Source organism: Accipiter gentilis, chromosome 3, assembly GCF_929443795.1.
Source record: "Accipiter gentilis chromosome 3, bAccGen1.1, whole genome shotgun sequence".
NCBI classification, from domain to species: Eukaryota; Metazoa; Chordata; class Aves; order Accipitriformes; family Accipitridae; genus Astur; species Astur gentilis.
The window spans coordinates 11,882,189-11,898,513 of NC_064882.1; the positions used below are offsets into that span (position 1 = coordinate 11,882,189).

Consider the following 16,325-nt stretch of genomic DNA (forward strand, 5'->3'; position numbering starts at 1 on the left):
TCTCTCATTTTTACTGTGTTGCAGGCTCTTGGATTATGTTATGTGTGAATATCGCAGCGAAGGATGGTGTACTCTTCTCACTTCCATATTGACGACAGCTCTCAAATGTTCCTATCTGATGGCCCAGCTAAAAGATTATATAACGTACTCTTTAGAGCTACTGGGTAGAGGTATTCTTAAGAAATATACTCAGCCTATACAGAAAAATTAAAGTACATGTATTTGGAAGTCTGACAATTCATTGTCAGACACAGTGCTTACAGTACTTCAAATGATTTAACTACAAAAGTACTGTATACCTGTGCTGAATTTTTACTACTTTCTCTCATATGCTGGAATTTGAATTTTCTTGCTCTTCTATTTTAAAATTCACTGCATTCAAATAGACTGTGTCAGGATATCTGAGGCACAGAGCTTTATTTGAGACTGTTCAAATAATGTAACAGAAACTTCCTGAGCTTTGGGATGGGGGACTAACTGTAGTATAGCTAGCACCATTTTTCTGGACTTTAAAATCCCACATGTGCTTCTCTCGGGCTTTTTACTAGAACTCTGCAGATGAAATATGCATGTGGCGTGTTTTAGGGAAAAAATGTGACATAGGGTGGCTGCACAGTAATAATGCAAGCATTCTGCTTTGTATGATGTCTGTTACCTGCTGCTGCAGAAATAATCCTTTTGTGCTCTAAATTGCTAACTATACCGCTATTAGGGTAGGTGTGGTAAAAATGGGTTTGCATCTTTTGTTAGCTAGCCAGGCTACTCTGCTTTGTATTAAAGAATAGCCAACAAAACAAACCCACCTTTCTTCATTTTCAAGAGAAGAGTGCTTATTTTAACTAGTACTTTTTTCTTCCTGTCTAGTTGTTTCTGATATTATCTGAGCTTGCCTCTTTGCATGCTTCAGACTTTTCTACTGTTTCTTCTGTTTTTAAACATAAATAAAAAGAAGGTTTAGGCATTATTCTCTTGGGGTTTTCCTCCAATAACTTATGAAATGCTTGTCTAACCAAAAAATATTTTACTTGGTCCCAGTGGAAGTAAGAGGAAACACTTAAAATGGGGGAAGTTCTAAAAACTGAATGAATCCATTAGTGGTAGATGGATGCTAGATTTTGCCCCCCCCGCAATGTGTTTTTTTGAAAGGTGCAATCTAAAGGAAAGATTTATTCTTAAGTTAAAAAAACCAAACCATTAAGTTCTGTCTTGTAATCTCTGTTTTTGTTCTGTTTGCTAGCATCTACTCTTAAAGAAGATCAGAAATCTCGAATAGAAAAAAACGTGATAAAAGTTCTAATGGTAAGTGGTAAAACTTCTGTTACCCTTTTAAATAATCTTGAGAGTGGTCAATGTTTGGTAACCTTCTTTTATTGTTATTTGTAATCTTCTTTCTGGATACAGAATGAAAGCCCTGATCCTGAACCTGATTGTGACACTGCTGCTGTGAAAGCATCACAAAAACTGTGGGCTGACCGTGTTTCCTTGGCAGGCAGTAATGTTTTTACAATAGAAGTCCAAGATTTCATACCGTTTGGTAAGTAAGAAAGCAAATGTACACCAGACTATAAAATTTGGTGTATTTATATCTTGAAAATAGCTACTTAGGAGAAAATATAAAGTGTGTGTTAAAGGCAGCAACACTGAAACTCTTGTTTCAGCACTGCTCTGTTCTTCATCTAAATCGGTAAGATAAGAAATCATGAGGAAGCCAGTGACCTCTTATCCCTGGTATGGATTACTGAAGAATAATCCCTTGCTTTTTGAAAGACTTCTGCCACTCTGGTGTGCTTAGAAGTAGGATTCTGAGGAAGGGGCACAATATGTGCAAAGTAATACTCCCCATAGAAAGGGGGCATGAGTGAGCATTACCTACAAAAGAAGTGTATCTAAGTGTACAGGTTTATTTTTTTTTTCTGCTGAACATCTGCCTCTCCTCTGCAAAGGTTTTGGCCAAGTGCTGAAAAGTGGCTTTCTGTGACAGTGTTAGTAGCCAAACTTGTCCTACTTACTCTTAAAACTTTGGTTTGTATGTATACACAGAACAATCCTTACCGCAATTATTTCAAGAGTGTACTCCTGGAATTTAATGTTGTAGTTTGTGTTTAACACCTACTACTTCTTGTTTCTTTTCTTTTTCCTTTTTTTTTTAATTCCAGTACAGTGCAAAGCAAAATTTCTTGCTCCTAGTTTTCACGTTGATGTTCCTGTGCAGTTTGATGTATACTTGAGAGCTGATTGTCCTCATCCTATAAGGTTTTCTAAGCTCTGCATCAGTTTCAATAATCAGGTAACTATGTTCTATCTATCTCTAACCTAGCGGTAGAAGCTTATCATAAGAATGGAATAATATCTACTAGTGGCTTTAAGCACACAAAAAATTCAAAAGTTCTTTTCAAAAAATTATGTTAATACTTAAGTTGGAAAGGTGTTTTTTCTTTTTTTGCATTGTCTGTCACTTTTGACAAGTATATTGATACTGTGATAGAACTCCCAAATGCAGTTTGATTAGTTCATCTATCATATCTTTGCTTTTCTATGAAGCTCTCTAAAGTTTCAGAAGGATCGCTTTAATGTCTTATTTTTCCTGATGTTCTTGCATGAAGTTATGTTAATATAACGGATATCTTGTGTCAAAGAATTTCATTGTAGTTACTCGCTAAGTCTAACTTCAGTAATGTGAAAAGTAGCAAGAACCCATCTAGTGTGATCCCTATAACAGAGCCTTAATCTTTGCTATGCTACTATTACTCTCTAAAGATGTCTTAAGTTTGGGTTTATCAACTTTTTCCCCACTCCTCCATTGTAGGATTACAACCAATACTGTGTGGTAGAAGAAGCCTATCAAAAAAGTGATATTCTAGAACAGTCATCACAAGGAACAATGTGCTTAGTTCCTGGCAGAACAAGAAAGTTCACTTTCAAATTTGTTGCAAAAACTGAAGATGTAGGAAAGAAGATTGAGGTTTGTCAATTTGTTTTACACCTTTCTTACTGATGCTTAGAAAGAACTCAAAACTACAAAGCTGCCTCTAATCTGGCACCAGTTACTAATGTCACTGCAGTTCCAAATATTTGAATTCTTGAAACTAAGTACCAAAAATGACAGTAAAATTTTATTGACGATGCCAAAGCAAAAAAACTGTAGCACAAAAACTTAACTAGCGCTTCAAGGGTCTTTTTGTGGTGTTTTTTTAGTATGTGCAATACCTTAAAAAAAAAAAAAGGGAGGGGGTGATATAGCACTATGGGAGGGTAGGAAACTACAAAATACTACACTCCACAGCATGGAGATGGTTTTCCCACCACTGTTTCATTAAATGAAATCCTGGGGTGGTGAGGTATGTGCAGTCTGCAAAGTTGCCAGAAGCATTTTGGTATACATAGCTTTATTGTGCCTACTTACGTCAGAAAACTATATTCTTACAGTGGGTGATCTGAAGACAAAGTTATCAGTATGTGTTTAAATTTGTATCTCTCAGATCACCTCTGTGGATTTGATCCTGGGAAGTGAATCTGGCCGATGTGTGATTCTGAACTGGCGTGGAGGAGGTGGAGATGCTGCTTCATCTCAAGAAGCATTGCAGGCAGCACGTTCCTTCAGGCGAAGACCTAAGCTTCCAGATAATGAAGTGCACTGGGACAGTTTGACTATTCAGGCAAGCACTATGTGAGTAAAGACTTGAAAATACATGTAATGTATCATTGTGGGTCTCCTGCGAAGTCCTGATTGCTCTGCCTGAAAGAAGACAGACTTATTGGGACTTTAATATGAGCTTTTTAATATGTCTTTGCTTAACTGGGGATAAGATAGTACCTATCTTAATTCTTTAGGCCTTTTGAGGCTCCACATAGCTAGAAGTACAGAAAAAGCTTATACTGATCTTGGAGCATACCAAGTATGCTTTAGTTCTTTCCTTCACCTAACTTTGCTAGGCAGACTTTTCCCAGATTTTTGTGTAGGCTAGGAGGTATTATTGTTCTCTTACCAAAGCTGTCACACAAAGAATTCCTAAGAAACTGTTTTGGAAAATAATTATTAATAAATAGGCTAACACTAATTTAGATGTATTCAGAATAATTAAATGCAATTGCTGTTGGTGGGCGTGCTTTTTTCTTTCCTGGCAGAACATCTGAACCATTAATGCTTATTACTGGGGTTCCAAACTGTTTTTAGAGTTGTTCCCATCATGTTGCTTTTCAGGAATCTCGCATCTGCTATTTGGATAGGCTACCAGTTGTCAGAATTCTCTTAAACAATAGACTGTTTTAATCTTGTTTAAACTAGTCTTAAAAACTTGTTATTTAAGAAACATAAAATAACTGAGTCTTTTCTCTTAAAGGATTATTTCTAGAGTGCCAAACATTTCTGTTCAGCTCCGTCATGAACCTCCTGCCCTGACTAATGAAATGTATTGTTTGATTGTGACAGTCCAGTCACATGAGGACACAGTGGCCAAAGATGTTAAGCTTACAGCAGGTTTAAAGCCAGGTATTTGGCACTATTTTATTTTAATCCTGCAGTCTCCTAACTGACTCCTTGTTCTCAATGCAATGCAGAGAAATGTAGTAAATAGCTCTCCTGTGGTAATTAAAAGCCAAACCAAACTAAAGGTTGGGAATTATGAGATACTAGTGGTAAGAACAAGAGCTAACCAGACTCATTCAGTTATGGTTATCTTAACTGCTGCTTCTCAGTGGTGTTTACGTGGCTATTTTCAAAAGATAAATCTTTGAAAGAAAACATGGAAGCTTTTGTATTCCTTCCTAACCTTTTATTAAATTTGGTCATAACTTTTTTTTTCCCCTAAGAGATAGGTCTTTTTCTTGCTGAGATGAAAGCATTAGACAGTGCTAGGTAAATGTTTGCTAAGTGTAGTCTTTGTGGTTTTTTTTCCTACACCCACTTTTTTTTCCCTGCCCTGGACAATGGGGTTTAGTTTTTAAACCCCTTGAAACTTGGGGAGCAGTGGAGAACTGAGACAGCATTCCTTCAAATGAAAAGGAAAAAATGCAAGTACTGTGTGTCTAAGTCCTAGTTAGCTGTATGTAGTTATTGATGACAGTTTTCAATATGTGAAGTCCAAATGTTATACTCGGTACACCTATTTGTAGAAATCATCCTAAAAGGCAAAAATATTTTTCAGCCACTAGCATATAGGATGCAATATGTGCTGTGTGCTCTGAAATAGAACCACATTCCCTATACAGTTATATGGTTCATTAAAGTCAATGGAGTGTTCTTTAAACTTACTTAATCGGATGCTTGGGCTTGGTTCCTAAAGCAGTGTTTAATAGTTGGTCTTGACTCCCCCCCCCCCCCCCCCCCCCGATCTTGACTCTTAACACATGATACGCAAGGTCAGTGTGGGCTTGCTAAGTGCATTAAAAGAACAATTGAAATTTGACATTTCATTTATAGGAAAGGTGATATATTTTCCACAGTTGCAAGCCTTTGGCAAGACATGGCTTGTTTTGCTTTGAAAATTATCCCACATGAATGCAGTAATGCCATTATTCTAGTCAACCTCTGACTGAAGAATGGTGTCACTTAACATCTATACACGTATGTATTTTCAACACAGATTTGGAAGAACAGTTTTAAAAATATGTAAAATCATTAAGCCATGTTCTTGAAAACAGAAGAATCACAGAACAGTGAAATTCCTTTTTACGTCATAGAAAAACTTGGATCACATAATCATGTTGTGTTTTGCATATGGTAGGGAACATCTAGATATGATTTCTGATTTTTGAATTTTTTTTTTTCCTGGCCTAAATAGATGAAACAAAAACCTTGCAAGGTGTGACTCCTACAACTTAGAAAACTTTGTTGTCAAATCTACCCTCTGCTGGTACTTTTGAAAGACTCCTCAACCAAATGAACAATGTTAATTCCACATGCATTGCTGTTTGAGATGAATATCTTATTTTTTTTTAGTTATTGCTTTCATGCTTCAGTGATGTAAGCCTGTGTGGATATGAAGACTGTTTTTAATCCTAGGGCAAGATGCCAACCTCACTCAGAAAACTCAGGTGACTCTTCATGGAACAGATGCATGTGATGAGTCCTTTCCTGCACTGCTTCCTGATATCCCAGTAGGAGACTTGCAACCAGGGGAAAAGGTGAAGGCTTAAAACCTTATTTCTATATCACACTTAAGAAAATGGGGATCAACTAATAAAAGAGTCTTATAGAAGGACCTATGTTTACTTTCAGATACCTGAACTGATAAATGAAATACTTATGGCATATTTTACCTATTGTTTACTTTTAGTTTAGTATTTCTTTAGCTAGATCCCCTTTTGGACTAAATTTGGGAATAAGGTATATTCTGGGATTGATGATACAACTGGGAGATAAAATAAGGAGGCTAATCTCAACTGCTAATTAAACACACTGTCTAGTGGACAGTATATAATAGTCAGCAAGCGTGATTCAACATGGTAGAGGATCAAATATGCAGATTTCGCACCAAACCAAAATTGTGACTAGTAAATTAGAAGTTGGGTATATCATGTATTACACAGTAACGGTTCTTTTCTTGTACTGTTAAGAGGCAAGCATCAGTAGCAAAGCCACTGGAGCTGTGCTACTCTGATTAAAATAATTTACTGTGTGATTAAGATCATGCATTGTAGGGGATTCTTTATGGTCAAAAGAATACCCATTCTACTATTGCCCTCTTGGACCAAGATGATTAACAAGTTTTGGACAGCTCTAGGCCTAATTAATGTAATTTAGGTATAGCTTGGCTCATACTGTCTCCTTTATTTTGCAGCTGGAAAAACCAATATACATTCGTTGTGGAACAGTCGGTGCAAGAATGTTTCTGGTTTACGTTTCTTACTTAATCGATACTATCGTTGAGGGGAAAGAAATCCTCTGCAAGTGTCACCGGGTAGGATGTAAAGATGCACTAATTGCTGGAGATAAATTCACGAAATGCAAGAAGTATTTTCAATGTAAAAGCTGTAATTCCAAGTCTCTTAGAGGCCTTTCTAATAGACAGAAAAAATGCTAAATCAGCAGTAAGGTAGCCCAATTTAGGGTAAGCAGTTTCATAAGTATAATTAGAAGGAAAGTTTTCGATATTTATTCTTAAATATCTTGAAGATACATTCTGCCCTGGGGAGGACTTGGTTAAAGTGATGATTAAAAGTAACTTTACATTAGTTATCTTTGACATCAATAGCCAAGTCTGAAACTGAATATAACTTTTTCCCCCTCCTCTTCCCACCCCTTTCTTTGCTTATACAGGATGAAACTGTAACCATAGAAACAGTATTTCCTTTTGATGTTGCTGTCAAATTTGTCTCCACGAAGGTATGTGTTTGAAAAGTTGTTGATATTTTGGAATCGCACCACTTCCAATGGTTGCACCCTGTTTAGTTAGAAATAGCCATATCTTGTGTCTGTCTTGACAGTTGGAGCACTTGGACAGAGTATTTGCAGACATACCATTTTTACTGATGACAGACATCCTGAGTGCCTCTCCTTGGCCTCTCACTATTGTAACCACCCAGCTACAGCTGTCACCTTCCATGACCCCAGTAGATCAACTGGAATCTTATGTGGAGAATGGTAAGTTTTCTTAGATTATGCTATCAGGAAGATACTTTTTGCATAAGTTGGGAGTAAGAAAGGGGGGGTGTCTTAAACAACATTTGCTTATCAAACTCTAGAAGAAAGCTGCTTAATACTATAGTTGCTTGCCAGAACACAACTTAGCAGTATGCTTCAAGACATAGTTCTGCTTCACTGGATCAAGTAAATAGACTTGAATGATAGATGGTAACCAAAATTCTAAATATAACAGATGTAAGGGAAAGCACCTGAAAGTGCTTCTGATATGCAACTTCTTAGACATCCATATGAAAAGATACTCAATAATTCCAGTGTTTATGGACTACATATGCTTTCTGGAATGCAAACACTTTACCGTGTGATAGAGAGAGCATCCAAAGCCTGAAGTGATCCATGTCCATGATTGCAGTCATGAAACTGAAAAATGTGAAGCTGGACAGGGTAGGCTATGAAGAACAGTTAGAAGTAAGCATCCTTTTTTATAATAACACAACTTATTAATTATTAACTTAAATGTTAAAAAAATTAACTTACAGATCTCAACCTTTTACGAGTTCAGTATGTTAGCTTTAAAGTCAAGTAAGTGGAGTACTTGGCAGTACAGCTGATCCAAAATTTTCCAACAAAACATTGTCTTTGCATTTGTTGAGTCAGAGATGTGAAAATGTGTGTATTCTGTCAAAACTTGAAATGAAATGAGGCAGTCTGGATTGCTGCCCGATTGTGGGGCAGCTGTCCACTCATGTAATCAAGGACTTGCAAGACTCTAGTACCTCTGTAGGTTCAAGAGTTACCTGGAAAAACCCAATTATTTCCCAGGTCCTTTAGTCTCCAAACTCTGAGATTTCATCTTTAGCTCTGGCACCTTTTGCTTCATGGCTTCTGGCTGATGCTCCTAAAGAGCTAACTGCCAGAAGCTATGAACCCCCTCAGATACCAGCTATTCAGCTGTCCACCTTTTGGGTGATTTCCACCCCCCCCCTCTTGTAAGACTTGGTTAATTGTTATTTTGAATGACTGAAACACCTATTTTCTTAGTACTTTTTTTAAATCACTTTCTAAGTGAAAAGGTACTTTTTTATCTAGCTCATGAAAGGGGGGGGAAGTGAAAACTCAAAGCCAGTAGATTTTTCTTGGGTTCCCTCTCTCGCCCGCCTCTCATCTATTTGGGTGGGAGAGGAGAAAAGTCTGTGTTCATTTTCAATTTAAAACCTGAGAGGCATCTTATGCTGATGTCTTGGTATTTGCTGTGGGAGAAGTATAGAATCTGAATTGACATAATTTTGCCTTTTTTGTGCGTGAACTCTAAATTTGCAATGATTTGTTCTGTGTGTACGTGAAAGATCTCATAATGCTGTTCAGAAAGTAAAACGTTGTATATTTGTATATGTCACCCTTTTATATATTGGGATACTTCACAATCTTCATTGAATTTATATATTATGTAGGTATAGTTTGCAAAGCACTTCAAAGGCCTTTCTGGCTGAACACGTGTTTGTGTCATATTGGATTTTTAGACTTAGTGGCTTCTGCAGTAACGATTACGCTTTGATTTTAAACAAAATCTTGCTGATAGTTGTTTTACAGACAGGTGAGAGTGCCAGTGAGTGCTTTTGCCTTCGATGTCCTCCAGTTACTAATGCTAGTGGAGTGGCAACTGGATGTTACATCATTTCCTGGAAGAGGCAAGTATCTCGTGGCCTGGGTGGGGAGACAAATAAGTTGGCTTGTTTTTAGGGATGATGGTGAATTGGTTGGGTTTGGGGCAGGGGGGGGAGCGGTGGTTTTTTGGCTTTTTTGGGTTTGGATCTTCCTGTAAGCAAGCACTGTCTATACTTTGGACATTACTAACTACCACTCAGCTTCTTAGACTTTTGAATAAATAGCATTTTTCTCGTAAGAGAAAAATGTTATGTGGTTATTGTTTTAACATTTTGTAAAGCTTTCTTCCTTGTAAGATCTTGGATCAATTACAGAGCTGTTTTGTCACCTTCCACTCCCTGTTTTCTCCAGTCATGAAATACTTCACTTGAGAAGCCAAGTCAAAGGAATAGTTTTGTGATAGTAGAAACAAACAAACTTTTTTAATGGGGAAAACTGTTTTCCCACCCTAGATTGTGGGTTTATGCATTCACTCAGTTTTTGAAGACAAATGTTGAGGTATATCTTTCTTTTTAGTTCACTTTTATTTAGTTTTAGAGCTGTTTAGTGTTCTTACTTGCCTTTTGCTATTTTATCCCCATGCTATGGCACTTTTTTTTTTCTCACTTCAAACAATCCAATCTAAGGATTTGGGTTTTTTCTTTCCACCACTATAATTTCAGTTCAGTCACATATAGGTGATGTTCTTTTTGTGTACTCACTTGACACTTTGTTGTATAACTTTCAACATGGTCTGTGTTTGACTTTTTCCTGCAGAAGTTCACCTGTGGAAAGCGTACCTGTTGTTAGTACAGTCATCACTCTACCACATGTGATTGTAGAGAGCATTCCCCTCCATGTTAATGCAGGTAATATTAATTTGGCAACGTATATGTCCCAGTTAGAATTTTTTAGGACTGCCAAAGCTTTACAGCATCCAGAGCTTGCCTTTACTGTAGCAAAAGACAGAAAACGGGTGCTGGATATTATGGAGCTAGTGAAAGAAACTGTATCGTTGCTTGGACTGCCTCAAGCCTTGCCCCTCTCTCCCCTCATTAATTCAAGGGAAGAGCTGGAAGATACATGAATGCATTCTCTTAAAAGCTGTCAATGGATTGACCTGTTATGTGGCAGCACAGAGGCCAGAGTTATCTCTGCTGATGCTACCTTCCCACTAGGTTTCTCTAGATGCCTGTGGCAAGCATTGTTCCATCCACCCACGCTCTGGCTGCATCCCAGGAAAGAAATAGCTTGGAGAATTGGAGCTGCTTGTGGGCAGGTGAACTGTTTCTCTTCTAGCACTTCACCTGCACAAAGAGCAAAGGGGGAGTGGAGAGCTCACTGAACACACAGAATTACTATGCTTTCCTCAGTTCGGTTTCATTTGTACTGAGATACTTCCACCATCCTTTCCTGTTACATTTTGAAAGAGCTTCCTGACAGTATCTGGTAAGGTTTTTGTAAGCTGAAAATACCCAGCAGCAACCAAAGTGACTTCCTAGTTAGCATTCCTAGACAGCATTAGCAGTTGGGATTTCTGTAACTAGATGTTGAAGGAGTGTTACTGAAAAGTTGTAATGAAGTTGCATTCTGTTCTTTAATCTTTTTTTTTCTGAGAATTCTTGTCAGAAAGACTTTGGATGCCTAGTTATTGTATATATTTTTTTTTCTTCAAACTTTTCACTGCTCTTTGATAGACTTATTTTTTATGTATGGAACTTTCAAAATGTATTTTGTATTTGAGATTACTTGCTTTCTTTCCAAAGATCTGCCATCATTTGGTCGAGTCCGAGAATCCCTACCTGTCAGATATCATCTGCAAAATAAGACCGACTTAGTCCAGGATGTGGAGGTGTCAGTGGAACCCAGTGATGCCTTCATGTTCTCTGGCCTTAAACAGGTACAAAATTGTCACATCTATTGATCCTGCTGGCTTATCTGGTAGTGAAGAATACATTGATTAGACTTACACTGATGTGCAGAGAGGACAAGCTCATTGTTTTTTAGATGTTTAAAGTATGGTAAATTCTGTCTGGAAGACTGCATGGATGCAGACTCCATGTAAAGAAGGCTAAATGGAAGCCTGACTAGGAGCAGTTTGCCATGTTGTGTATGGGTGACATGGTGTTTCAGTATAGAAGTAATAGTTTAACTAGAATAGGACAGTAGTTGCATTCTTTCCAACTTCAGAAAGTAAACAGTGTATAAATAGAAAGTAAACAGAGGACTGCTTCTGGTCACAGAACTTATCTATGTATGTGGCTTTTTTCTTTTCTTTTTTAAGATCCGATTAAGAATCCTTCCTGGCACACAGCAGGAAATGTTATATAACTTCTATCCTCTGATGGCTGGATATCAGCAATTACCATCTCTTCATGTTAACTTGCTGCGATTCCCAAACTTCACTAATCAGTTGCTCAGACGATTCATACCGACACACATTTTTGTAAAGGTAAGACTGTGAGAAATGCCTTATGTTTAAAGGCTCCCCATGGGGCTGCTCAGTTTTGGGGGACTACCATCTCGGCAGACTAAAATGGCCAGCTTGTAACAGAGTTACTTGTCTTAAAATATCTTGGGTTATGCATTGGTGTTGGCAATCAAAATCCTTAAGAAATCTGTTCAAGTGCAACAGGTATTTGGTTACAATTAGATGAACTTGCTGAATGTGCTTAGCCTGTCCCTGTTATTCCATGACTTACTCTGTAAAATGAGCTTTAAAGTTGTCTGTATTATAAGTACAATGGCATGAGCCAAGTGTAATGAAATACTTTTAATACCATAATTTGTAACACTGCTGAAAAAAAAAGTGTTTGAGCAACCCATATGACTAGGTTCAGAAACACTGTAGCATCCCACACCTCCCTAAAAAACTTCCAAAAACACATCCTCTCAGTGAATCACTCAGTCTAGATTATTTTTTTTCTTGAGTGGTATGACTGAAGACAATTCAATCATGTCATGAAAAATAGATCACAGGTTTGACTTTTTAAGAACCATTTAAATCCAATTGCCCAAAACAATGCTTTCTTGTTCTACTGCTGCTGTCTCCAGAATATTGTATTCACTTTTTAGTCAGACTCCTAGCAAGCAAGCAGCCTGAAGAGTTTGTTTAAATGACTTGAGATGGACTTGTTCAGACATCTGTAATCCGGTTTCCAGGAAACAGGCCTGGCATTCTTTCAATTTTGTTTTAGCCAAAAGAGATAGGCAGAATTTACTTTTTACATATGCTGTCAATCAGTGGCTCTTCTAGATTGGTTGTCAAGATGTCCTTCTAAGCCAGTACAAAAGGCTTTTTTCCTCAAAATTGTGGTGGTCTCAATGGTCCTGTGGATTCTCTCAGGCTTCAGAATTATCCTTGCTTTTGATTCGGAGTTGTCAGGATCTCAAAAAACCTTATTGTAAAGATGCCTTTTCTTCTTTAAAACTTCCTCCTTGTTCTCTCCTATATCTAGGGATTCTACTTAAAATTCCTTTGAGAAACTGTCAGTTTCCTTCCTGTTTTATGCATTGATAATTATCAGCTTTTTATACTGCATAACTCTGATCAGCCATGCCTTGTGCTGTTGTCCAAATGTGTTTAGAGATGCTCTTGGCATTTAACAGAGGCAGTTAAGGAGCTGAGGCCTCTACCAAGTACTCACTGGGACAAACTGAAATTTCAGTTGCATGTCCTCTGTGTTTGTGCTATGATTGGAAATCATTAGAAATAAGGATGGGCTTAATGCCTCACTTGTGTACTAGAGCTGCATTGACCAACACAATGTATTGCAAAGTGAGTTTCGTAACAGCCTTAGTCTTCTGTGTAGGTTTTTTTTCCCTTTAATTCTCCATCTTTATTTTGTTAAAGCCTCAGGGTCGTCAAGCAGATGATAACTCGATTGCAGCTGCGTAACTTCAAGACCTGTACCCTGCACTTAAAGAAAATGGGATGTTGCACAGAATATATAAAGCTCGCTTTGGAAACATGGCTTTGTTCAAACCATAAGAATTAAATTTTATTTTAAAATTACAAGTCTTAGAAGAACTAATGTTTTAAAAAACCCTAGTCTTTCATAGACTTTCTTTAAAGAATAAACATTGGGAAAACTTGGTGCTTTATTTAACAGGAACATTCTTTTGAAATTAACTTTGAATGTCAAACTCTTAAAAGTATTATTAAGGCATATTAAATGTCTTGAGTATCTAAGTGAAGAAATGCTAATTGATTTGACCAAAACCAAAAGACATTTTCATAACTAACAGTAAGTTGAAATGCAAAGTTTGTACTTGGAGATTTACAACATTGAAAATTGATCACCCTTCACAGAAGTTTGTTCTGTGCCACTTGTGTTGAGGGCAGAACAGGGTGTGCAGTAGCACAGTAAATTACAATTGGTTACATTGTACTGCTGGAATTGAGCAGCTTACTGGTTCTTTAAAACCATAAATCTAAAAGGCATTATTTCTTCTGGGTAAGCCATACATCTGAATTTGAGGTCAGCAACAGCTAGTCTAATGAACAGAGAGAGAGATTAATTTGTAACAGCTGGACTATCCAACCTGAAGCTGATATGGTTTTGGGTTATTTTTACACACACAGCTTCCAGATCAAAGATATGTCTTGGTAGTATCCTGCTGTGTGAATTTAAAAAATGGACATCCTACTGTTGTACAGCTCTGGATGAACTGGTGTTTAAAATACAGTAAATCATGTATATAAAAAAATGCATTGTGAAAACTTCGGTGGTTTAACTTTCTAAATAATTACATTTTGATTGCTTGGGAAATACCTTATTTATTGTCAAAGTAAAGTTCTAATAAACAGCTTGTAACAAAGTACTTCTGAAACTGTGTCCTTAATTGCATTGTTTTCACAGCTGTTGTTTCATAACTTTGGTCTGTCTTGTGGGCTGATACATTCATTTATGGCACTGAAGTCCAAAATAACAGCTGTAATACTTGGAGGAAAGCATTAGAGAAGCATGTAAACATTCCTTACCAGTGAAAGGACTGTAGGCTAATTGGCAGTCCTGAAAAAATATGTGTGAGAATATACAGCTTTTCCATGGAGTGCACATGAGGTTTTTTCAGTGTATAGAGGAGGAAAAGATGATAACTGACAAACCTTGCTAGGAAGAACAAATGAAACCTTCCTTATTCTTTGCTTAAATATCATGAACTAAGTGGCAGTCATGGAATAGGTATGTTACACTTTCCACTCAGAAAAAAAAGTTATTTCATTTCCAAATTTTTTTTTATTTTAAGTAGCCACTCATATTACGGCAACTCTGGCACTTCTGCTACAGCTTCTTAAAAGACATGTTGATGCAAGTGGTGTAAGTGTTCAGTATAGAACTGGGGTGCCTTCCCCCCCCTGCCCCAAAACAGTTTAACAGCAAAATAGCTATTTGCATTCCTTTGAGAAAGGAGAGGGCATAAAATGCTTTCGTGGTTACAATGATATTAAAGTCTTAAGTGAATTGTGTAAATAGATTTCTACTTAAAATGGTGAGTCGTAAAAGTAGGAACTGTATAAAAATAATATAGAAATACAAAAATGCAAACTTACCTCACACCATGGAAAAACAAATTACTTCCTACTTTTCTATAGTTGTAATTTCTATTTTTTTGTCATTTGCGAAAAGAATTTTTTCTTGTTTCATGTGAACTTATTGTAGCTGTAAACACTACAGAGCAACGATTTTTGTCTTAGTTGTCTGTAAAGTGCTAGGCACACCTTTTAGGCTATGTAAATGACTGATGTGGATGAAAACATGCAGCAAGCAGGAACCACCTTGTTAAAAATGCTTGAGAAGTGATTAATGATGACTATCTTACTGACTCATAAGACTCTAATGCTGAGGGGAATGTTTGTGATTCATAACCCAAATCACTTTGGAAGTCTTGAGGAGATAAAAAGGACACATATTTCAGTGTAAGTACAGCTTTTTTATTGTTTACTGTATTTTGATGAGCACCATTCAAACTCCAATATATACTTCTTAAATGTAGTCTATTTTAACTGGAACTAATTAAGCATCAAAGAAAAGAGAAGCTACTTTTAGACTCGTTTAAAAATAGCTTTCAGGGGAAGAAAAGTTTGAGATCAACATGTTCAGACTGCTACTGAGCTGGAGACATAGCCCTAGCAATATTGTTTCCTCCCCTTTTATGCTACCAAGTGCGTGAGAGGGGAAGGACATGTCCCATCACCTCGGATCTCCTGGCCTACAGTGAAATCTGGAGCAAAGAAAGGTACTTTCTCTCTCCTTCATTGCTTCTGACTGCTAAATTCTAGTTACAAGAAATTCAGTAAAAGTGAAGAATTAAAAGAAAGGTTTTAATTCCTGATCAATTTTTAGGGTGTTGCATGATGTCTTCTCAGATCATTGATATACACGGGGGGTTTGGAGCTTCAACCAGCTTCCTTTTTGCATGACATAATGAACAAGATGTTTTACTTCATGCTTTCTCTGCCTTCGTTTGGGAGTCTCTAGGTAAGAATACTTGTGCTAGGACTCTACTTCAGGTTTGAGGTTGCTGTGTGTAGAGTAGGAAGAAGAAAAAAACATCTCAAAAGCACCTCATTCCTTAAACCTGCTCTGCTGCTTCCTTTTCTGAGAAACAATTGAGCTCCTGCTCCTTCTCATCTTTTCAGTGAAGAAGTTAAGCTAAAGGAGAGCAACAGTGAACGTGGGTATCTTACCCCAACCTACCTTCCCAGTCCTCCTCCATGGATTCTTTTGACAAGATACTGATAGGGCTAAGAGTAGTAATCTCTGCTCTATTCCAAGGACATTCCAAGGCATTTTACTTGGTTAACTGAAGTGAGGGATGGAGACCAGTGCAGGACTTGTGACTAAGTGTGCTCAGCTTTCTCAAATTCGGCATGACTATTCAGATTACTTTGCATCTCAGCCTTCAGGGTATCAGGCATTTGCTCAATGGGGTACTGAGGCAGCTTCTACTAGCCTAGTAGGTTTGTCTCATTGCCCCACTGCACTGTAAAATAGTTCATGACTATAATGCTTCTTGCCTCACCAGGAGCACGGTTGTTGGAGTAGCCATAAAGTGCAGCTGAAAGCAAGTTGTGTACTCAATAAAAATTAGGATG

At 37.4% G+C, this 16,325-nt stretch overlaps 1 protein-coding gene across 3 annotated transcripts in view; it reads left to right on the top strand.

The window, feature by feature from the left end:
• The window catches only part of TRAPPC11 (trafficking protein particle complex subunit 11), a 29,818-nt gene extending 15,768 nt beyond the window's left edge, over positions 1 to 14,050 (top strand). For 2 of the 3 annotated variants that reach the window (XM_049796733.1, XM_049796726.1), the window contains 16 exons: positions 25 to 170; positions 1,238 to 1,299; positions 1,402 to 1,534; positions 2,157 to 2,287; positions 2,807 to 2,962; positions 3,480 to 3,667; positions 4,341 to 4,489; positions 6,002 to 6,123; positions 6,780 to 6,899; positions 7,259 to 7,324; positions 7,426 to 7,582; positions 9,162 to 9,270; positions 10,004 to 10,095; positions 10,993 to 11,126; positions 11,511 to 11,678; positions 13,080 to 14,050. In XM_049796733.1, the coding sequence (XP_049652690.1) occupies positions 25 to 170; positions 1,238 to 1,299; positions 1,402 to 1,534; positions 2,157 to 2,287; positions 2,807 to 2,962; positions 3,480 to 3,667; positions 4,341 to 4,489; positions 6,002 to 6,123; positions 6,780 to 6,899; positions 7,259 to 7,324; positions 7,426 to 7,582; positions 9,162 to 9,270; positions 10,004 to 10,095; positions 10,993 to 11,126; positions 11,511 to 11,678; positions 13,080 to 13,124 (1,978 nt within the window). In that variant the 3' untranslated portion in view covers positions 13,125 to 14,050. Of the gene's footprint in view, positions 1 to 24; positions 171 to 1,237; positions 1,300 to 1,401; positions 1,535 to 2,156; positions 2,288 to 2,806; positions 2,963 to 3,479; positions 3,668 to 4,340; positions 4,490 to 6,001; positions 6,124 to 6,779; positions 6,900 to 7,258; positions 7,325 to 7,425; positions 7,583 to 9,161; positions 9,271 to 10,003; positions 10,096 to 10,992; positions 11,127 to 11,510; positions 11,679 to 13,079 lie in introns of those variants that run through there. The other variant, XM_049796736.1, reaches the window with a different exon arrangement.
• The last annotated feature ends 2,275 nt before the right edge of the window (positions 14,051 to 16,325 follow it).